Source organism: Clarias gariepinus, chromosome 14, assembly GCF_024256425.1.
Source record: "Clarias gariepinus isolate MV-2021 ecotype Netherlands chromosome 14, CGAR_prim_01v2, whole genome shotgun sequence".
Classification (NCBI taxonomy): domain Eukaryota; kingdom Metazoa; phylum Chordata; class Actinopteri; order Siluriformes; family Clariidae; genus Clarias; species Clarias gariepinus.
This window is the reverse complement of record NC_071113.1, coordinates 7,568,055-7,591,934: the sequence shown is the minus strand read 5'-3', so window position 1 is coordinate 7,591,934 and position 23,880 is coordinate 7,568,055. Positions and strand designations below refer to the sequence as shown.

The 23,880-nt window shown below is 41.7% G+C and overlaps 1 protein-coding gene across 2 annotated transcripts; it reads right to left on the bottom strand.

Moving 5' to 3' along the window:
• Positions 1-509: 509 nt before the first annotated feature.
• Positions 510-21,526, bottom strand: kansl1a (KAT8 regulatory NSL complex subunit 1a). 2 transcript variants are annotated; one of them, XM_053511578.1, is made up of 14 exons: positions 21,037-21,526; positions 16,304-17,601; positions 7,048-7,189; positions 6,044-6,180; positions 5,817-5,952; positions 5,475-5,643; positions 4,011-4,211; positions 3,592-3,756; positions 3,267-3,421; positions 2,630-2,748; positions 2,488-2,545; positions 2,293-2,405; positions 1,868-2,150; positions 510-854 (listed from the first exon to the last, which is right to left on the bottom strand). In XM_053511578.1, exons 2-14 carry the CDS (start codon positions 17,533-17,535, stop codon positions 723-725), a joined length of 3,042 nt encoding a protein of 1,013 aa, XP_053367553.1. In that variant the 5' UTR covers positions 17,536-17,601; positions 21,037-21,526; the 3' UTR covers positions 510-722. The 2 variants fall into 2 exon arrangements, with proteins under 2 accessions (XP_053367553.1, XP_053367554.1); XM_053511579.1 differs by having other exon boundaries at positions 4,017-4,211; positions 21,037-21,525.
• Positions 21,527-23,880: the final 2,354 nt, after the last annotated feature.

Below are 23,880 nucleotides of genomic sequence, written 5' to 3'. Positions count from 1 at the left end.
GTGACTTGCCAGACATTAATCAGTTTAGACTGGGTTGGGGAAACAGGTCAGTGTACAAGAGCGTGTCAGAGTGGAACAGGAGCAGGTGAGTGCATCAGGGATGGAAATCGTGTGTGTTTATGTGTGTGTGTGTGTGTGATACATAATGAGATCCTATGAAGTGCTTCTAGCTGACGATGTGTACTCTCTCTATTGAGGAAGATATATCTGGATGTGTCTATTAGTCAAGATTAATGAGGAAAAACCTATTTTGTCTGGTTTTTGGTCATCACTCCACATTACAAGCATACACAAACTAGTCAACAGGGAAAACACCCTTTGGTCAAGCCCCCTTTCAAGAAGTCTGCTACATAGTGCGCTACAAACTGTTCACCTGACAGGTTAGAATACCACACCGAGAACATAGTTTAGCTGACTATCAGAATATTAATCGCTGTTTTTTTTTTTTTCCTTTGTTTGTTTCATTTTTTTTTTTTAAACACATTTAAATTTTTCTGTGAGAAAAGAGCTTCATGAGACAGGTTTTAATTTCTATGTTCCTTAATATTCACTAAAAACTGTGAAAATATTTGGCTGATGTTTGAATATCAAACAACAGAAGTTCTTTAATTTATTTATTGGTTTGTTTTAATACGAGTTCTTTATTCGTTTCGTCTTAATGCCAGAAGGGGTGTGGTTTCATGGACCCCACGGCGTGGGCGGGGTTTTGTGCTGGAGACTCTCTAGGTCGAAGAGGTTTCGCTCTCTGATTCGGCGCCGCAGCTGAACCTCGGATGGGGTTGCGGGTCCTCTTTGGCCTCCAGCACTGGGTCTTCAGAGAGGGGGAAGATCCTGTGCTCCCACGGCTGCACAGTCTACGGAAAGAACAAACAAACAACAACAAAAAAAAGAGTTAGAGCCGCTAATTTTACAGCTTCAGGATTAAGATTTATTCAGCATGACAGTTATTTAAAGTCTCCCCATCTGCTGCCTCAAGCATAGACTTAATGACCATGATAATGTTTCAACTGAATCAAATTTTGAAAAATGTACATAAACACACTATATAAATAAATACCTAAATGTGAACAGAAAACCACCAGGTGCGAACATGTAGTATTCTTAATCGATCGAAGAAAATGAATAATACGGCAAATCTAAATCTGTAAAAGCTCCTTTAATGATCACAGCCATCTTTAGAACTGCGCACAAGTCTTGACGCCCCCCCTACATTCCTTTTATATAACATTAAAATCACACGATGCAGATTAAAATAATGAAATATAAGCAAACGTTTTACTGACACGCTGCAGAGTGCATAAAGATATTTAAAAACTGCTTGTTTACGAAACCTCAGCAACAGCCTCATTTCCCCTCTCGTCAGTTCTGAACCAGTCAGTATTCAGCATCACCAGTATACTAACTAATCAACAGCCTGATCATCTGTTTCATGTTTCTCACTGGTTCATGCCTTCATTTGTTTTTGTTTTTTTCTTTGGTTGAGTGATTCATTGGTCACTGTGATCTTTTTAGATCTACATTACAAATACAAGAAATTTTGGAAGACGTGATGGTGACGGACGGTTTAAGACTTTTGTACTGCACATGTATGTGAAAATGGTTAAATGAAAGACAGCATTCAGTGGATGTTTTAACACAAATTATTCTCCGACCTGACGCAAGCTTGGACTTGACCTGAATAGAAACCACGAGACTGAAGACTCCCACACTCACAAGCAACATAAACACTGACTGACTAACACACAGCTGGTAAAACACCCTGCTTGAATGTTTCTGCCTCCGAGTCGGCGACTTGCCTCTGTTATTTCCATAACAGAAACGGATTGCTCATTTATTTGCCCTGGCTGTGTTTTCGCGAGGTACTTACTCTCTCCTCGTAGGTGCAGTCTGGTGTTGAACAACGCGTGTCCTCGCTGTACACCGGCCGGTGCGCGTCTCTCGTGTGAGGTGTGTACGAGTCCCTCGAAGAGGGTGTGTGCGCATCACGAGAGCAGGGTGTGTCAGGGCTGGGGGGGCTGAGGGGTGACGGAATGGGCCCGTAGTCCTGCAGCAGGTGGAAGTGTCCCGTGTCCGGAGACGATGGCTGCGGCGTGGATGGGTTTGTTCCGATTAGGGACGGAGTTGTCCTGCCATCCACGGACTTGTATGACCTGCAAGATGACATGAGAGGAGATTTTTTTTGGGGTGTCTTCACAGAGACCTTGCATACAAGCCAACATCGAAGAGAAATAATGTGTAACAAAGCACGATTAAACAACAATCAAGAATGTCGATTAATTCTTCAGAAGATACCTGCTGCCTCTCCTCTTGGCTGGCGTAAGGGCCGTCCATCTCCAGCGATTGCGCTCCTGGTCCTCGCACTTCTGATGACGCAGCATGCAAGCAGCATCTGACAAGTCCTCAACCTGGAAACACACACACGAATGAGTTGTGAGGGAAAACTGGCCAGCATCCGATAAAGAACACGGTGATTAGAAGTTGGTGTACCTCTACGTTCACGCCCACTGCAGCAAGATGCTGAGGGAACGCTCCCAACTCCCTCCAGCTGAAAACCAAAATGAAGCAGTGTTAGAGAGACACGAGAAATCCGCTTCTGGAGACTGAAGGAGTAAGACATGAGTGTGTGTACCTTGGTGTGATGATCTCCTTGTATTGAAGCTTCTCCACTCTGGTAGTCGCTGCCACAGACATGGGGATGACGATGTTGTTGATGTCAAACGAGTTTTCGCTTCTCCGCTTTCTCATCGGCTGCAAAAGCGAAGCAACAATGAGTGTAGGGTAACGAGCCGCGTGTTTACAAGGTGATATGGCGCTTTTCCTGAGATATCTGAACACAAATCTGATCCAAGGACTTTTGTATGCGGTCCTAGGTTGGACATAGATCTGAAGCGTCATGCGTGAAGTCATGTGACTTGCGTGAGAACGGTCGGATTGTAATTCATGTGACTTTTTAACATCATGCAGCGTAGGGATTTCATAGAAGCACCAACAACAGCTGCTAAAACGATGCGTCTGGATCCGTGCCAGGGCGCCATTTTAGCGCATAACAGATGTTTAATTAAACAAAATTACGTTTTATTTGATTACTCGATAAAATTTTTAACAGAATACTCGATTGCTAAAATATTCGATAGCTACAGCCCTACAACAGATCTTACTGTCCGACTGGAAAAGTCAGGACCCGGTCGTAAACGATCATAAACAACTATTTTTCGGATATGACAGTAGAAAACAAAACACAAAACAGGACTATAGAGCATCATTACCATGGAGCAGGAGCCAGTCTGACTGCTGGGGCCCAGAGGTGTGGAGCTGTCACTGGGCAGGCACATCTGTCTGCTGACGGTGTTGGGGGTGGACGGCTGGATGCTGGACTGAGGAGGTTGATAAGGGCTTCCTGCATCAAACTGCAGCTTTGGCGCTGTTCGGGAACGCACAACACATTAAATTAGAAATGAACAGTAAAAGGCATTTAAGCTCGTTTAATCATGTCTAATTAATAATAATAATAATAGCTGCATATACAATAACTGCTACTAGTTTCAGGATTATCTTAACTGTTAGTCACATCATTTCTCTCAAAGTACTCACACTCCGTCCGGTCCAGCGAGTTCTCCCTGACCCTCTTCCGGCTGAGGCTCCTGTCGAGAAGCCGCCCCGTCCTGCAGGGGGTGTGTGCGTCGACCTTAGTCAAGCGGATCCCTGCCTCGACCGGTTTCCGTGCCCTCTCTGATCGGTTCTTATGGCTGGGGAACCCTAAATGAGCGAAAAAAAAGGGACAAACTTAATATGCATCATAGGGGGGAAAGAAAAAAATAAATAAATGTTACAGGGATTTTATGCACCGCTGCCGGGACAGTTAATCAATATCATATGTATCTATTGTACATTTTTGCTTTGATTTAGACTAAACGCCGTCACCATGCCTTCTAAAATTTAGTGAGTTAAAATAATCAGTGTCTACTTTTTATCTGATCCGAGCATCACCAGAGTGAAATCTCATTTCGTACACTTACTGATGGCAGCCATGGGCGAGTTGGAAAGCCTGAACTTGTGCTTGGATAGTGCAGATGAGGATGAGGACGAGGAGGAGGAGTAGTGCGAGAGCTTGTGTTTAAGCGACAGCTTCTTCAGAGGCCGGACTTTCTCCATGTGCCGGCTCTGCCAGTGAGACTTCAGCATTCTCTGGAGCTGTACACTGACAGGAATGTCTGAAAAAGTACAGAAATATGAAGTGAAGTAACTTATGAAGGATTTCAGCCAAAATGTGATGTTATTTTTATCCCCTCTCTTCCCAAAAATAGCATCTTCTGGTGGGATTCTTTAGATTCTTTACACTTGGTTGTGCAACAGGAATGTGAATCTTGAGGGTGTAATGACAGTCTGTCACACGATGCAGCGAAAATCTGATACATCAGCAAAACAACTTTGTACGGAGCGAGTCAAAAACGATCCACACTCTGGCTGTAGAACTTATTCTAATTAACTATCAGAAAGGACAAACCCATCATTTTTCGACTTGCTTTTCAATACCCTTTGCCAATCTAGCAACAAGCCTTTTTTTTCTTCATTAAAAATGTTTTAGGCTAAAAAGTGCGCCATGAATGCACCGCTGTCTTCACCATTTTATCAGAAATCAATCGGCTGCTTTCAGTGTGAAATAGGTGAAAGTCAGATGGAGCGAGATCAGGACTATAGGGAGGATAGATACGTTAACGCCTCAAAACCAAGCGTGAAATGTGCGAAAGTGTATCGTCGATATGCAAGATCATGACGTACTCGGATAGCAGTCCTCTGCGTTTCAACCCAAGTCTGGGCTTCAGCGCTTCAATAAGTCTCACTGATAATTGTTGAACCTTTTTTTTAATAATTGATTATTTTTTTGGCCCCCTGAGAATCCCAGAAAACTGTAAGCGTCGATGAATTTTCCAGCTGATGGTTGACTTTAACCTTTTTCTCGGTCGGCGGTTGAGGATGTTTCTATTCCAAACTCTGTTGTTTACTCTCAGGCTCGTAGTGATGAATCCGTGTCTCGTCACCAGCAATTATGCTCTTTAGGAAACGTAAAATCTTCTTCAAGGTATCGGTCTAAACTCGGTGTGCAGATACCCAAACATACGGTTTCTCAACAATTCTTTCATACTGAAAGTCTTCGATAGATAACGGCACCAGGTATAAAAAATTATTCTTTCATGCAAGTCACAAGTGGAGCATCCATTTTCGAGTTTTGCTTAAATTAACTGATGTAACACGTTTTCCAGCGACGAAAACAGTTTTAATATAATGCGGAGCGAAATACTAAAGTATCCCTGCAAATGCAAGATTATATTACTTAGCCTTGTCGCTCAGGTACAACGCTAAAGAACCACGATTATGGCTGATGAACTGTACATGGGATTTATTAACAGTCCAAAACACCAGTCTGTGTGTGTGTGTGTATATATATATATATATATATATAAATATATGTATACCTGACTGCAGAGACAGTGTAGGATGGACTCCGGGATCCTGCACTGCCACATTGTCCACCAGAGGGCGCTCAAACTGTAGCTCAGCCTTAGGGTGGAGCTGACCGCCCCCACACATCACACACGCGCTGTTCACATCACACGGACTCGCTGGGGAACACACTTTCTGGACCTGAGGAGGAACACCGACACAATGTCCGTGTGTAAATGCGGGTCATAACAATAATAAAGCTCCACCCGATGTGCTTCACGACTCACTTTTAAGCAGACGGATAATAATAAAGGTGCTTCAACACAACACCGCAAGCACTTGTACTTTCAAATGCCCCCCCTCCACACACACACCTTGCTGTTGAGGTTCTGAAGCGTGCCGGGTTGGATGAGGCGTCGTCTTTTACAGCTGTTCAGGGGTCGAACTCGCGCGGCTGAGCACCCGCTCTCTGGTGTCGGAGAAAGCTTAACATCTGAAACTTCAGCCATGCTACGAGGAATCACAATAGATAGCATCAAGTCAAAGAACGTTCAGGGATTTTTAGAACCGTTAAAATAAAAAAATCTGACGCTTTTATTACCTGTGGAAGAATTCGTTTATAGATCGGTCGATCGGAAATCTGAGAGTTTGACCGAAATCCCCTGCGGCGTGCTGGGGCTTCGGCTTTTCTGTCCTGGTTTGGTGCGACGAGGACGAGTCTCCCAGCTCCACCGATCCCTGAGACACAAACGCATCAGACGTTACAGCCAGACACTTGGACGTCCGCGCAACCATGTAAGGAACTTGATTATAAATAGTGGTGTGCAAGAATTAACATACAAGTCCATAATTGGAATTTTAAAACTAAAACAAACAAAAACAAACAAAAAAAACAACAACCAACTAACCAGCAGTTTATCACTTTGCAAACTGCATTCATAAAAAAAAATCACATTTATAACCCAGCAGAGCGGGTCTATTCATCTGGAAGAACGTCATCATCTAAATCTGATCATCATCACCATCACCACCACCTCTGGATCCCGTCTCCTTCACGGATCTGATGTTTCTGTGAAACTTTGTTCGCTCAAGCCGATTGTCCAGAGTGACAGAACACACCCGTTATTTCTCTATATAATCCCCTGCTACGCTAATGCACTCATCCCAATGTTTCACTGGTGCTCGGACACCACCGAGGTAGAAACTTCTCTCAGAACAAAATCCTTTCCAACACTTAAACTTTATACTGCGGTTAAGAGTCTCGTCAGCGTCCTGGGGTGGACGTCTCTGGTAAATGTTAAACGGTTTACAAAAACCTTCACCACAAGTAGCGGTTTGACTTGAACTACCTGGACACACAGCGCACCTGCTGTTTCTTGCATGTTTTACCCACTTCTCCCAACACTAATCAGGCTGAGATAAGGAACATTAAAAGTGTTCAGGATAAGAGCGTGCACTCACTCTAGGTCCAGAACCCTACTCTTACCCATAAGTCTTACTCCTGTCGATTCGATCTGATTCGTGCAGAGAGACACTGCTGCCATCTAGCTGTTGCGTGGTCTTTCTTTCCTCTTATATCTCTCACACACACACACACGGACTCACCTTGCTGGTGCGGATCTGCCGGTAGATATCCGTGTGCTGCCGGATGCGGTACTCCAGGTCGGAGATGTGCGCCTGTAGCCATGTCCAGCGGCTTATGATGGAGGCTCTTTCCAGGGCGAAGCGGCCTTCTGCTCTTCTCCACCTGAGACATTTAACAAAAAAAAAAAAAAAAAAAACAACACAGATGCTTATTAAGAGATATTGTTAAATATAATAACACTTGCTCTACCTTAGTTACATTATTATTGTAATATTCCTTGTAATGTAAAAAATTATGAAATGTACAAAAAGATCAGAAACCCTGAAACTGTTTGAAGTGAACATTACACACAAAAATACTTTGTACCTGCAACAGAAATGGTCCTGATCCAGCTTTTTTTTTTTTTTGCTCATATTTACACACATTTTGTGGTAATTTGGTGTAACAGGTTAGTTAGATGTTTGCATCGAGGACAAGAAATTAAATTTCTTTATAAAATTGACAAATTGTGCACTCGAGGTCAGACATGACATGCACAAGAAAGACCAAAAAATTCTAACCATGTTCAACCAGACTCTTTAAACACTTCATCTATAATGGACACAGATCTGATTGATAATTTAAAGCTTACACTAAAAAAAATAATAATAAAGAAATTGGTGTCTGTTGTACAAGTAAACCAGTTATCCACTGGGCAACTAAGAACACGTCCTGGAAGCCCAGGGTTAACATGTGCTACACACACACACACACACACACACACACATTGAGGAAGACGCAGATCCAGACCCATGCTCGGGATAAAGACCGTTCGCACCAGATTTGAGCCAAGAACACGTATGGAGGATATACATGACTAACAGGCCGCCTCCCATTATTGTCTCTATCGACATCAAACTGGTTCTACAAGCCGCTCAGGCTCGCTGCTCACGCGGCATGGACACGTGCGACGACTTCTGCATCTCTCCGTACCATCTGCCGCCTTCCGAAAAACGCGCTTCCGCGACACAGGCTCTCTCTGCACAATCATGCAGTACAACAAAACACACAACACACGCGAGCGTTCCTCAAACCGCCTGGTGGGCCCCGAGTGTGGGCGGAGTCGACCAGGAAGAGACCACACCCACCAGGGTAGACGTTTTTTAGTGACATGCCGATAGGTGGTTTGCACGTGACGATCAACACGGCGTGAACGCTTACTATAAGGTCATTAAATAAATAAATAAACAAAAACAAACAACAACAAGTAATTCGAGGCACTATTACTAGTTTTTAATTTGCCCATGGTTCGTGTCCACAAGTAGTCGGTCATAACGAGAAGGATTTAATGATAATTTAAAAATATATATAAAAAGAGGCTGAATATTGCATCAGAAAGAACCTTTTTTGCATGTGGTCGGGAGAAGTGAGGTAAGATGAGGCTCGTGTGGGTGTGTGCAGAGACCACTTGGTTAAACGCAACGCGTCTTAATTGTCTACCTCTATGCAGTTAAATGTTTAAGATAAGTATTAAAAGTTATTGCTTTGTCTCCACCACCTTTATTCATGTTTAATAAACTCACCATGTGTCCTGCATAATTTATCTTTGGCCACATTTCGTGTGTGTCTGTGTGTGTGTGTGTGTGTGTGTGTGTGTGTGTGTGTGTGTGTGTGAGAGCAATATTTAACCCGACATCTATAAGGTGGATGTCGGGTTAAATATTGTATAAGGTTATACATCTAGAACAACATCTATATATGAGGAGAAGGGCGGGAATAAGCGACAAGTCAATGCCTGATCCAGTGAAGTGTGCATAAGGACAAGGTAGTTACTTGCATCTACGTCCTCGATAACAGGCGTGTCTTTCGACTCTTTTTGCAAAAATCGCTTTTCTTTATAACTTAAGATCCACGTCCAGGATATATCTGGTGTTCTTCTGTTCAAACAAATCTCTGGGAATATCGGCTAAACTAGCACAATGCCGGCTTTTGTTCATCTCATCCATTCAGTTTTCACTTTCTGTTGTCCAGAGTGAGATCATGTGTCACATGCCCAAAACATAAGAAAAAAACTCTTATTGTAAATCCATCATTCATTTATTCCACGTGATTTATAACCGACTATTTCAACTCCATTAAGTCCCAATTCGTTAGCTGGATGTGGAGATATGTACACATTTCTATTAGGAATGGGACTCGACGGATCGATACGATGTTATTGCGATACCCAAGTATCGTGATTTTATAACAGTTCTATATTAAACTTTTCAGATGTTTCATTTATTATAATTCTATACAAACATTTAATTATTTGCTCCTACGACACAGGACGCTCTGCTATGTGAATGGTTTAGAGCACTCTCCATGTCTAATACAAATGCTTAGGTAACCATCAAATCTGATACAATATGGTCATGTCCTGATATAACTTAATACACATCACCTCAGCTGCCAAGTGTTTCAATTTTTAATTGACTTATTCTTAAACATTCAGCATTAAAAAAAAAGAAAAGAAAAAAAAAAAACTTTCAATCAGACGGTGTCTGCGTGATGCACAAGTCCAGACACCTGGCAGCGTCTTACAATAATGCTGTACATTAGAATGTAAATTAATTTTAACATTAGCCGCGGCAGAGAGACATGATACATGCAGACGTACAGGGTGGCCAGGTCTCTGCAAAATTCTCCCCCTCTAAACCGCACAAGGTCTGAAACCAGTTTAAATACAGAGAGGAAAAAAAGTGGACCGGAAAATGGAGTCATATTTACCCCCCTTTCCCATTTTTCATTGGAAGCAATCTCAGTGCTTCCAATAAAACAATATTTTTTTTAATCATAAAAAAAAAAGCTGTAGCACTCAAAACGGTCCTTCTGGTCATGACTGCAGACCAAGTATTCGATTACAGCGATCGGGAAAGCGTATAAAAATAAAAGGAGCCCTCAGCCATCCGGTGAATCATCTCTCCAAGCGTGCTGCGCAGATCAGAGGGGCTTCATCTACAGCTGCTTACAGATAAAACGAAAACTGAATCTCTGCTGTGGTACGGCCCTTAATTGTTCAGGCAGACAGATAGATGGATAATCGTGGGCAGTAATTCTCCCTCCTGAGAAAATAAAATGCTCGTTACAGAGCTGGCGCTGCGGAGAACGTCTGCGGATCAGGAAGAACGTCGGCGATACACACGGGAGGCAATTCTTTCAGACAGACAATGAAGACGGAGCGGCGTGAGGACTAAAAGGGTCAAATCAAAGCTTAGCCGGAATGCTTGAGTCATTATACATACAAACGAGCGAGCGAGTGAGTGAGGAGGAGCATTAGAAACAAAAAGCAGGAAGGAAAAGTAGGCAAGCGAGAGGAAGAGAGAGTAACAGTGGGAGAGGGAAAAGTGGTTGAATAGGGAACACAAAAAAGAGGAGAGGAACGGTGGAGAGTAAGAAAGGAGAAAAAAAGGTTATGTAACATGACTGGGTCGAGTTAATACAGCGGAAGATTTATTAAAAACAAAACAAAAACAAAAAACACAAAAATCTAAACTTGCTGTTTACTGCAGCACGCGAACACAAGGTGGCCTCCATGTGCAACTGCCAGCTGTTTGGAACATCTGCATAAATTACCAAAATATAACGAGAATAAACAGGGTCCCCAACTGATTAAAAACTAAGCGCGTGACGTTTTATTGACTTCAGTTCAAATAAAATTCTCATTTAAAAAAAAAATTTTTTTGTAATGGAGGCATTTATCAAAATGTACAAAAACTCAATGACCAAGGCGTTCATACAGGCAGCCATCAGCAAAAGCGCTCATCTCTTCCTCTTCCTCCACACCCTTATGCAGGCGAACAGAGGCTTCTAACACCCAGAACTTCCTCCTGGTCATATGCGTGTGATCTAGTCACGAGGGTCCAGATAGAGACAGATGCTCGCCACTGAGCCTAATGTTTCTATTTCGCAATTAGTCACTTTTTTATTCTCGGTAGCACTGAGACATTCATTCAGTGCAGTGCTAGCTAACAAGGGATGAGTTTAGCAGGCGAGCTAGTTAAATAGCGTGTTGCAATTCATGTATTAGCACGTTAAACGTTTGGACACACCTTATAATAACATGGTCTTCTCTGTTTTGTTTTTTTTTCCACACTGCTACAACAATGCTGAATGCGTCCAAAATACACAATAATCCCCTTTGAACAGTTGATCTTGAGAGGCGCCTGCTGCCTATGCCGTGTAAAGGCTTCATTACGGCTTCAATCTGAGGTGCTTTTGAGGTAAATTGGTGATTTCCGAGGCTGGTGACTCTGCAGCAGAAGTAAGTTTGGGTCTTGCTTTCCTGGGATGGTCTACATGAGAGCATTTTGCAAATGTACTCAACAATATTGTCCTTGAAAGAACTATTTAGGAACAGCTGACCTGACCTTCATGCCATAAAATAACAAACTGATGTTAATTACCTAATGCCCTATATGTTTTTTTCCCATCGTTAACAAAAAATGAATAAATTGTCCTAGAACGTAAACAATAAATCCAAACTTGTACTGTATGCTTGCATTTGTGGTGAAAAAAATGTTTTCATTCCTCTGCAATCCTGTAGGTGGCACACTCCAAACCTATTTAACACACCAGCCTATATGGTAGGGGAAAAAAAACTCAAAAAAAGTAACAAAATCTGGAAAAAGTAATAAATAGGGACTTTTATAAAAACGTGATATTTATAAAATCGCAATACGAACCGAATTAACATTTAGGAATTCTGAAATCGTATCGTCCCTAGTGATTCCAACCCTACTAGCTAGCTAAAGTTAACTTGGGTTACTCAAGTAACATCGACGTCTGATAAGTGACAAAAGTGACGAGCTTTTTCTTCACTCCCGGCCTGTTTAAACACTAATCAGTCAGTATTCACTCATCGATATCAAATAACGCTAGCAAAGCACAGCTAGCCAGATTTCTTGCCCCCAAACACGGCATCAGTTCATCAGCAGGGAAGCGGGAAATTTTTACCTCAGAAAACTTTTGATTTGGCTCCTAAATATGTTTGTTTGGAGCCTCAGCCCATAAAAATCAGTTATTTGTGTGGAAAAAAACAAAACAAAAAAAAATAAAAGGATTTACTTTATTCTTCCAGCACAAGACCTTATGGAGATCACGTTGCCAAAGTGCACAAAATCCCTCTGTGCGCCCATGCAGCCACCATGCTCAATAAATCTTGACATGTTACAACCCCAAACATGCACTTCCAGTGAGTCACCCGACCGTAGGCAGATTTCAGAACAAGACCACAATAAACTACTGACATTGAACTGTAAAGAAAAGCAGACACAACAATGACTGTTGTTCTCAGCCTCCGTCTTCACTCAGCTCAGATTTCGGCACGTTCCCAAAAAGTCAAACATAAAAAACTGAACGATGAGGAATTTTGTAGTAAGGTTTGTATACGAATTATAATGATAATAAATATAAAATTAGATAGAGAACAACTGCATAATAAACGTACGTCCTATCACATGCAAGATGTTTTATAGTTCGGATAAACGGCATGTGGTGGAGCAGCTTTAAACCATCTCGAGGCTATTTAAATCTCAATTAATTTCCCATAACTCCAGTTGCTCTCCAGCAAAAACATGGTGTGATGCCAACAACACGCTCTTTCCATGGCACTAGGTGGAGCTCGTTTGGCTTCAGCTCCAGTGAACGGCTGCCCAATAGACTGATGTCATAAACACTGAGTTCAGGACGCTTGGGCGAGCCGAGTTTAGCCAGTACCAAACAGAACCGGTTCAGCTTAAACCCTGAGTTCAAACTCACAAACCACATAGTATCCAGTGAACATGTACCACCTACAGACGGACGACCGAAATGAGATTTAATTTTTTTTTTTTGATGATCCCAAAGATGATGGTCAAAAAAGAGTAGATGAGTCACTGCCAGGATTATTAATCATTGAATGAAAAATATTGAACATTTTGTGAACAAAGTAACAACAACGATACATACCGGAGACACTTTTTATAACTCTTATCAGATCTTAAGAAAGATAGAAAGGCCACGCCTACAACAGTCGGAGGTGACAAACAGATAAACCGCAAGTGAAAAGAGTGACTTGTCAGTTCCTAGCAGAGGTGTGAATCAGAGATCCTTTACAGAGCTGTTTTTCTTTTTTTTAGTTAAGCCTTTATCAGGGGCACTGTGTCATGGCTGACCCTGAGCTCTGACCCCACCTCTTCACATATCCCAGCGTAGGTGGGGTCAGAAATGACACAGTGCCCCTGGTACCGGAGCAGACAGGGTTAAATGCCCCAACAATGGCAACCTAGATAAGCTGGAGCTTAAATCTCCGACCTTCTGATCATCAACTCATCACCTTAACCCTCTGAGCTATCACGACCCGAAAAGATCTCAATAGAGACCATCAGGAATCTCCTAAACTATGATACTGCCACTGGGAAAAAAAGGCGATAGGAATTGAGATATAATAACCAAGTCTACCAGGTCACCATAAAAATGTACTTTAAATCTTTAAACAAGCGCGTTTTGTAGTTCTGGCCAGCAACCGTGCCGTTCTGAGATTTTGCTTAAGGAAAAAAATGCGGAAAAAGAGGAACGGCAGCAGAACGCGTTACAGTAAAAAAATAAAAATAAATGATTTTGAGAGAGCTGTGTGTAAAAATAAAGATAAAGTCCTAGACATTAAAATGCATGTAAGCAGGCCAGGTAGTAAAGATACCAGGGACTACCTGATACGATAACATCACGATACCTAGGTGGCGATTAGATTTGTGCTCTGATTTTTTTTTCATACCACAAATTTATTAAAGATCTTGATTGAGTTCTAATTTATTTATCAGAATTTTTGTTACAAATCTAAACAAATTTAGCAAACAACTCACTTCAGTGTGTGAATAGGATTACAGAGGAACTGCAATAGTTTTCCACCTCAAATGCAATCATATCCAAATTAAAAATTTATGTATAAAAAAGAAATTGGTTTTGCTGTCAGGGTGGTGATGCTTCCCCTTATCTCAAAATGAAACCCAAGCTTATATTTGGATGTTTGCGGGGTTGTCAAGCCTAGCATGATTTACACAGACATTAAATTGATATTGACTGCTTGCACAAGTGGATAAACTTAAGTTTTTTTTTTTTTTTATATTAGATGCTGATTTTTTTTGCTCTCAAATCAAATAAAAGCTTTGAGAAATATGCATCATATTATTATTATTATCATCATCATCATCATCAACAGTAGTAGTAATAATGCCACAAATGGAAACCACTAGATTTTTCTTTTTTTTTTTTTTTTTTTTTTAAAGAAGGAGACACACACACACCAAAAAAAAAAAAAAAAAAAAAAAAACACAAAGAGCAGAAGGAACAGACATGACTGACTAAAAAATAGCAAATTGTTTAAAAAGAGACACAACGCAGTGATCAAATTTGCCATTCAAAGTCTCACACAAGACTGTTGGATTATTTAGGTCAAATAAAAAAAAAAAAAAAAAGCCGGGCTGAGTCCCGGGCATTTCTTTTAATGAAAGTTTTCTTTAATAATTACTCTACAGTGTAACGCTGGCCTGCGAACCCACATTAGCGCTGTCCACTTCCCTAAACACTAGCTTAAAAAGGGAACACAACTCCGAACACTTGTGCTGGTGTATTAAAACTTATTGCCTAGTTTGTCTATAAAATAATAATAATAATAATAATAATAATAAATCAATATTCAAGAATGAATTATTCCTTAAATTTGCCTTATCAACCATCCAGATGAAATGAATAAAAAAAATTTAAAAAGGGGGTGGGGGAGAATCTAAATCGCAACTCCCAAAACAAAGTCACGTCCAGCTGGAACGGATTGTTGGTTTACTTTGTTTTGTTTTGGAGAGCAATTCCTTCGTTCGTTCGTTCTTTTTCAGGCAAACAGGAAACATATCCTTGTGCTTTGGGGTAAAACTCTGGCCAAGAAGAAGAAGAATGAACGCAACTTTAGACAAGATCATGTTATGACAACAAGATTTATGATCTCGCTGCGCAAACAAGGCCAGAGTGGAAATTAAAGCGGAGGCCCCTGACAAAAAGTTAAGTGTACGGCAGGCGCACTCACAGTCCACCACGGGACAGTGAATTACAGCCACATATGAAACACAGGAACTAAAACGTACTGAGAGCAGAATCTGTATGTGGAATCGTTAATGCTTTAAGGTCACTAAGCAAAAGCAGTGGAGTCTCAGCTGATTTAATGGCAAATGTGAAGAAAATCACACTGCTCAGGTTGATGCGTAATCACCAGTTATTTGGAGCTGCTTTATAATCTGTTTCTTATTGGGGAGTTTCTTTCACATGCAGTTCCTTTAAGAGATCATTCAGAGAACTGCTAAGCTAACAAAATATTTTGTCATGTAGGAGAAAATCGAGCAAGGTGTTACGGTCTCTATCTAGGTTTAACACAACACTAGTGAAAATAATAGTTTCTGTATCGATGCATTCACTCCAAAATAAATAAAAAAAAGATGTGCCAACGACTTTGATCGCATGGAATTTAATTGCACACTTATAAGCATGTTAAAAAAATTAGAATGAAAAAAAAAAAAAAAAAAAAAAAAAGTACAGCGCCATCTAATAAATTTTAAGAACTAATGATTATTTATTTTTATGATATGGGCGTAGCACATATCTTTAAAGTAGCACATCTCTTCCCATGGGCCAATTGCAATGAAACAAAGCCTAAACGTTACCTCAAGCTTGACAAGACACCTGTAGGATGTCCAGTAGTTCTTACGTGATGTGTGCACAAACAGACAGGCAAAAATTACAAAAAAACATTTTGATGTGATCTATTACTAATTTAACGTGCCGACAAATCTATTTTTCCACAAATATCTTCAATGTACAGACACGCCCACTTTACAGCTTTATTTTTATGGATAGATTTCTACAAGTTTACATTTGAGGCATTAAAATGTTGCAGTTCCTTAATAATCCTGAAGGTGGTGATGCACTCGACTATTCACACGTTAGCAGGCGGCACAGCGTGGTACTAGCAAATGAACTGTAACCATCTTAAAAATCTTAAAAAGAAATAAATTGGGATCTTTATAAAATCTTGATACAGATCGAATCATCAGGCTAGGTATCGTGATATCATATCGGGTGGTCCCTGCTGAATTCAATTCCTATACATTGCCATTTCTTTTCCAAATATTTGATAAAAAAAAAAAAAAAAAAAAAAAGCACCTGGTATAATTTTTACACATAGCAATTCACTATATACTGTTATTAAAATTTTGGCCCAAAATATATACTTACAGTTTGACATGCCGCTGTTCAGTATCCACTCTGGCGAGTTCCTCTTCCTCTATGTCGCTTTCGCCACCCGAGCTGCTCTCGGTGGCATCCGAGTCAAACTGTGCCTCCGCCACACGCAAGCTGGTGGTGCCACTTAGGTGCAATTTCTCCAGCTCCGGGGGTAAAGAGCCGTCCTTGAGGAGCTGTGCAATGGAGTCCCGTCTGAAGCTGGAGAATTGGGACAGGGTGTGGTGCAAGAAGCCTGTGAGCTGCTGTTTGACATGACGCTCAACCTGCTTGGCCTGAACCACCTGAAGTCTCTTGCAGAGGCGCTGCAGCCGTGCCGAGACATCAGCCTGTCTGCGCTGGGTCTGCTGCGCCCGCTCGCGAAGTACAAGTGCCCCTATGCCAGAAGAAGGGGAAGAGGGGGAACAGCTACGCTGGCACAAAGCTGAACTCTGAGGGGCGTCGAGCGGGGTGCTGCTGTTGTTATTCGTCTCAGAAAGTGCTCCAGTCCGGCCAACGTGGGACCGGTCAATAGCGGGCGTTTCAGATTTGATCTGTGGATTCTCTGATGAGCCGTTGACACCTGTGTCTTCTGGTGCTCTGCTATGCAGATCTCCCAGCTCTCTCAAGTGCTTGGAATCTGCCCTTGGTACAGATATTGTTGCTATCACATCCCCGGACTTGGACGATAGCGGTAACAAGGCTCCGGCCCCAGTGGGAGGCTTGGCGTTGTCTCCGTTTAATGGGGCCACGCTGCCTTTCTCAGGCAGTGCTGTGCTGGGCACGGCAGCTTTCTTGGCCAGTCCGTTGACCGGGACCATCGCGCTTCCGCCTCCTGTTCCAGTTCCTGATCCTCCTCCGTTGACAAAGCTCTTTGGCTGGCCGCCGCTCAGCTGTGTACGTAGAAGGAGATCTCCGTTCAGCAGGCCTCGCTTCTTCAGCACCGACGGCTTGATCAGGACACTCTCTTCGGCTACAGGACCAACATGAGAGCACAAATAGGAAGCCACCAGTGGCTGCAATTTGCCCAGACTCAGTGGCTCTGACAGCGGCTCCTTGCCGTTGCAGCAGTGACAACAGTTGTCCTCGTGGTGAGGTTTGCCGTTAGCGCCTGCTGTGTCAGATGAGGAGATCGACGAGGACAGGAGAAGGTTTGTAGAGTTGCCGTTGCTCTCTGCAGCCAGTTTGAGGCGGATATGGCGGGCTTCGGCCGGGGCGTCGGTCAGAGCGGGCGCCATCGCAGCCATGCAGGGCCGCAGTAAGGGCACAGCAACCTGCTTATGCACTCGTCAACGCCAGCCCAACTACAGAGCCTAAAAAAGGAAGGGCAAAGAAAAAAGGCTTGGCATTAACCTGGATTTTAAAGCAAATGGGCATAGACTTGATACAACCTCTGGCAAAAAGTATGGAATTAAAACTTGCACCTTTTTTTTTTTGAGCAAATTAACTAAAAAAAAAAGAAAAAAGGTTAATACATGAGCGAGCAAATGGCAGACTCACTGATTACCTATACCGTTTATTCTATAAAGAGCCCATCCAAGGGGACTCAGAGCACTTGATGGGGGACATCACAAATGGAGTGACAATCGTCACAAGCACCCCCTGGGAACCAAACTGGGAACGCCAATTTTCAATCATAGTGATTGCTTGCTATGTCGTAGAGTACCTCTGCCCTTCCTGATTAAAACCTTTAACGTTGCTCGCTCTGTGACAGGACGCGTCACCAAACCTATTGCCTATCGATGGAATGGGAAACATGTCCAGAGTCCAATCTCTTAGTGTCCACCAGTGGACTGACAGATGAGGTAATGACTGCCGTTCCCATCGCTCCTTTTACTCGTCATGCAACACAAGATCATAAACAAATGCAGAAATGTAATTGTTTTCTTCAGGCAGTTATCTTTACACGATTCATCAGAACGTCACCAGGTGAAAAGCTGCAGCATCATCATCTCTGTCAATGCAGACTCATGATTCATCATCACTTTCATCCACACTCGAGAAGTGCTTCCCCTTTACCTCGTTTCTCATGCTCTGAGTTTCATTTGGCCAATTTCTACAACTATATCTAAAACACTGACCTGTTTTATACCAAATTGTTTTGTTGTACATTTTATTTACACATATTGCTTCGAGTCATCCATCCGAGCACTATGACATCGTCCTCGGTTCACCCGTATGATTTCCTTTTATAATACACTCCTTCCTCTTTTCTTAATATTTGAACCAAATTCTTAACTTGGCTATTTTTGGGAACAAGCAACAAGCTTTTACCACACTTCATTTTGGACTTCCTGCTTGATATAATTTTTTATATTCATTGAGAACGAGAACTCTTTATTTGAGTTGATGTTTCCTTTTAATTACCCAAAAAAGTCCAACAGCTCAGTACGGTCTGTAATCAGGCTCCTTTAAATACAGAAGCATTCACATTCAAAACATATTTGTTTTAGAAATGCACATTACAAGGTGATTCTGTATCCCACATTAACATTAAGTGATTTCCTATTTTTTGTCCCTCTTACCTAAGCTGGAAATAAAATATGCCATTAGTGAAAAAAGAATTTCAGGCTTTTTAAAACTTGAAGGCTCAGCTATTAAATAATAACGTTGCTGTGCTTTATCTGTGATTAGTTTTAGTAAAAATGTCAGCCAAGTGTGATGATTCTACTTTTTTTTTTGTTTTGTTTTTTGCCAGGAGCCTTCTTGGGAGATAAACATTTATCAGATACTTCCTGTCTGTTTTTCAGTGTCAACCTCAGCAAATTAAGGACTTCCGAAAAGGCCCACATTCTGATTTTATGTGAATAAATAAAATTTATTGACTAAAACCTCCTAAACATTGAACATACAGTACTGTCCAGTACAATTTTGAGCCAACCCTCATTTGTTCATATTTTGCTTCCAAATAGCCAGACTTCCTCGAGGATCGAGAAATAGTTCTCCAGACTTCCTGAAGGTCTTCTTTTGCATCTCATTTTCAATCCAGTTCCTGAGCCGTTCCAGAGGAAGGTTTTTGTTTGTTTGTTTGTTAAGCCACACAGTAACGTATGAATCATTCAAGTGTAAAAAGCATCTAACTTAAGGCATGAATCAGTGAGAAACAGGTGCAGATGTTGATGAGATGATTAGGCCAGTGATTAATATATTGGTGATGCTGAGTGCAGAGTGGTTGGAACAGACAAGAGGAGAAATGAGGTTGCTGCCGAGGTTGTTACATGAACAAGCTATTTTTAAATTGGATTTTGAGGCACTTCGGTGTCTGTCGCAGTAAAAAAAATTCTTCATGTTAAATGAAATCAATGGGAACAAATAATGGATGGCTCAAGTGCAGTTAAAAAAAAAAAAGAAAAAAAAGAATCCACATAACTGGGTTTAAAACAAGAACATAAAATTTAATAAAACCTGTGCAACAAGCTTAAAATACATACGAATAGTTTAATTGGAAATTATGAGCATAAAGTTAAAGAAAAGGCAAGATCCTGCCAACAGCTGGCATTCTGCATTATTGTTACTGATGGAGCAAAAACTACTTTAAAGAAAGAAACACAATCTAAGGAGTCTTTTGTAATACGGATGTTAAGGAGGGGAATCACGCCCTACAGTAATGTTTAACAAAAGACAGCAGTATACAGTAGAGACGTGGAAGAAGAAGAGGAGGAGGAGGAGGCCATGCGGCTTTATGGCCGTGTGCGGCATCTCAATCAGCTCAACTTATGCAACAGCCTGCACATCTGCTCGCGGAAAATTCATTAAAAACACTCACACACACGCACAGTACAAAAAGCAAGGCGGGGAGGGTGTTACGTAAGACAATTTCGTCTTAAAGCAACCGTGAACAAATACATAACCAGAGTTAACGCGGGTTAACTTCGTTTACGCCTGTGTGTGTGTGTGTGTGTTTCCGCCTCGACTTTTACAAGGGATTAAATATAATAATATTATTTTTTTGAAAAATACAACGACCATCATTGCCCTCAATTTGAACTCGGGTTTATTTTTTACCTAGTTCTAGTTTAGCTAGTTAGTTAGCTAGTCAACTAAACTTCGCAGCTAAATGGTTAGCTTTTAGCTGCAGTGTGTATTTGTGTGTGTGTGTGGCCCAGCCCAAGGCGAGGTTCAGACGGGCTAGCGTTAGCCATAACCCTGCTAAAGAGCTCTCTCTCACACACGCGCGCGCGCGCTCTCTGTCTCCCTCACACACACACACACACACGGTTTAATATGAAAAACAAAAAATATACACATGTACTGCAGGCCGAGACTAAACCCATCTGCACCATATTGATGAACAGTGTGTGAATAAGCTGTAGGTAATAAACACACACGCAGAGCAAACAAGTCCTTGACCTTAATTTCGCAACGCGTTTTGGTTCAGCGCATTAAACTACACTAGTCAGATATTATTAGATATAGTAATAAACACTTTAAGATCTTTAAAAAAAAAAAAAAACTCGAGATCATGAGATACAAACACACACAACACACTCTTGATTCCTGAGTATAATTACGGAATTTATAATCCATAAACATACAACATATATGAATATATATCAATGTAAGCAGGACAACTTTAGTCATATACACAGACAAACATGTATACAAGTGTTCATGTGTGGGTGTGTGTGAGTGTATATTAACGTTTCCCCGTATATATTCTTGTGCACGAGCGTGTGTTTTTTTAAGCGCGCTAAGAAGCTGCGCGTGAACGCCGTCTCGAGCACAAAGAGAAAAAAGGAGGAACCTACCACGTGACGGGCGCGAGGGAATTTCAGCGGTTTAAATCGTGCGCTTTAAAGAAAGAAAAAACAACAAATAAATAAACACGCATTCCCTGATCGCGCGTGCGTTGGGATCCCGTGCAAGTCCTCTGCTTCTCATTCACGCGCGCCCTTTCTCTCTCTCGCCACTCGGTCTTCGGTTTCCGTGATCACGAAATGGGCGAAGCTTCTGCTGCTGCTGCAGAAAAAAAAACCGTCGTCCACAAATACACACTAACGAAACAACAAAAAAAAAAAAACGCGAACGGTATTCCTCCGCCTCGAGTGTGAGATCCGTTATAAGCAGGATTAAGGTGCTAGAGATGACCGATTTCGGAATATTCTGTGAATCATCGTTAGACGGAGAAGCGCGCGGAAGATGGCGGCCGGTTCATCTCGTCTCCTCTCCTCTCCACTGCTCTCTGGCCAAACAGCGCACGCGGAGGCGGGAGAAGACATGCCTCACGAGCTGCCGCCGCCACATTTACAAGCGGGCGCGCGCACACCTTGTGGGGCCGCTAGAGGGCGCGCGCGCGCTCTCGCGTGTGTGTGTGCGCGCGCGCGCGCCTTTTTTTTTTTTTTTTTCTTACCGGAAACACGCGTTGTAAAATTGGCCACATCCCAAACCGCACTCAACCCTACTCAATAGTGTGGCACTACACCACAGAGGAGGCTGCGTAGGCCTACTACTGTGTGTGTAGACATTATATATATATACACACACATCTTGCAGCTGTTTGTAATAAATCAGTAAAACAAGAGCAATTTAAACAGCTCAACACAATTATCACTCACTCATCATCTATATCCTGCATTGTGTGCAAGATCACAACTCTCTTAGATAGCAATCTTCTATGTTTAATCTAAAATCTAGTCTTCAGCTCTTCAATAAGCATCTCACTGTAATGCGCTCTGTTGATTGTTGAACCTTTTTCCTGATAAGGTTCCAATACTGGCCTCACGCATTGATGATGTTTCCGTTCCACACTCTGCCATTTACTCTCAGGCTCGTAGTAATGAATTCACATTTTGTCACCAGTAATGATTCTCTTTAAAAAACTTTCACCTTCCTTAGACAAAGTTTTGTTCGCAGATATCCAAACGCTTCTGTTTATGCTCTTCTAGCACCAGGTGACCACAAAAAATTTATTCATATTTTTGCTTGGACCCCAGTTACAAATAAACTGATGTAAGAAATACACACCGGCACAGCAGTAACTGGGGAGACAGTAGCAATGAACAGAAAATGCTGAAAAGTGCGAGCAACAGAAGCTTTAATATAACTGGAGGGCTCATCTTTTTTGTCTGAAATTGACTATAACTAAACAGTCAGGTATTGGCGTAGAATAGATATACAAAAATCAAATGTGAAAAATGAAACTAATCAGAACCATGCGCCTGAGTGAAAACGAGAAAAGATGTCCTAATTTGTGGTGTCTTCATGACGCACGTTGTTCTACTAAGCTACAGGAAGAGATAATGAAGTTTGTCTCTTTGTGAACACACTGTTCCAGTCTGGTTTCTCCACTGTTCCACTTAGGACCACTTTTCTCCAAACCTCCGCTTAAGAGTTTAGCGGGCCATCTCCAGTCCTCCTGGTCCCTTTTTAACAAAGTCCATTCAGAAACAGAAACAGACCATGATGCCAAACAGCTCTCTCTATACTTGACTCGGAAAGAGTAAAAGATTTCAAAGTCTGATTAATCTACCTGTGCTTCATGGAATAGATATTAAAGGTGCCAAGCTTAATTTAATACAAGCCATCATGCATGTGTGTTTTCATGCTAATACAGTGTTCACTATATGTTTATGTTCTAAGTCAATGTCCAAACATCCAAGTCTTCACAAGTTCAAGGAACATCAAGTTTGTTCTTGTCTGCTTTCAGTTTTAGGAAGCGGTTTGGTTAGGTGTAACCAACAATCATACATTTCATTAGACACAGTACAATCAATCATCGGCTGCTCCAATGGAATGTTTGTATCTATATAAATAAAAGAACTCGCTGGGGCATAAATAAAATCAAAATGTTGAGTAATTGTGTGCCAGATTACAAACTAGTAGTTTTTTATTTGCTAATTAACTGTTTTTATTTGCTAATTATGGTGAAAAATAAGTATTTGGTCACCTACAAGCAAGCAAGATTTCTGGCTCTCACAGACCTGTAACTTCTTCTTTAAGAGTCCTCCACTCATAACCTGTATTAATGGCATCTGTTATCAGTATAAAAGACACCTGTCCACAACCTCAAACAGTCACACTCCAAACTCCAACAAAGACCAAGACCAAAGAGCTGTCAAAGGACACCAGAAACAAAATCGTAGACCTGCACCAGGCTGGGAAAACTAAATCTGCAATAGGTATGCAGCTTGGTGTAAAAAAAAAAAATCAACTGTGGGAGCAATTATTAGAAAATGGAAGACACACAAGCCCACTGATAATCTCCCTCGATCTGGGGCTCCACGCAAGATCTCACCCTGTGGGGTCAAAATGATCACAAGAACTGTGAGCAAAATCCCAGGGCATTTAAAATGAAACGTTCCTGGGTCCTCCAGCATGACAATGATCTGAAACACACGGCCCAGGCATAAAGGAGTGGCTTCGCAAGAAGCATTTCAACGTTTTTTTCTTATTTTGTCTCTCATAGTTAAGGTGATGTACATTACAGGCCTCTCTCATCTGCTCCATACATGGGGTTTCTTACTGTACAGTATGTCACAATTTGCAATGCAGCCTGCTTCCTTTCAGTGCGCTTTTTCCTGTCTGGGAACATTTTGTCAAGCTTGTCATTAAAAATTAATGTTGCTGCTCCTGTTTTGTCTGAAAAAGCAGTG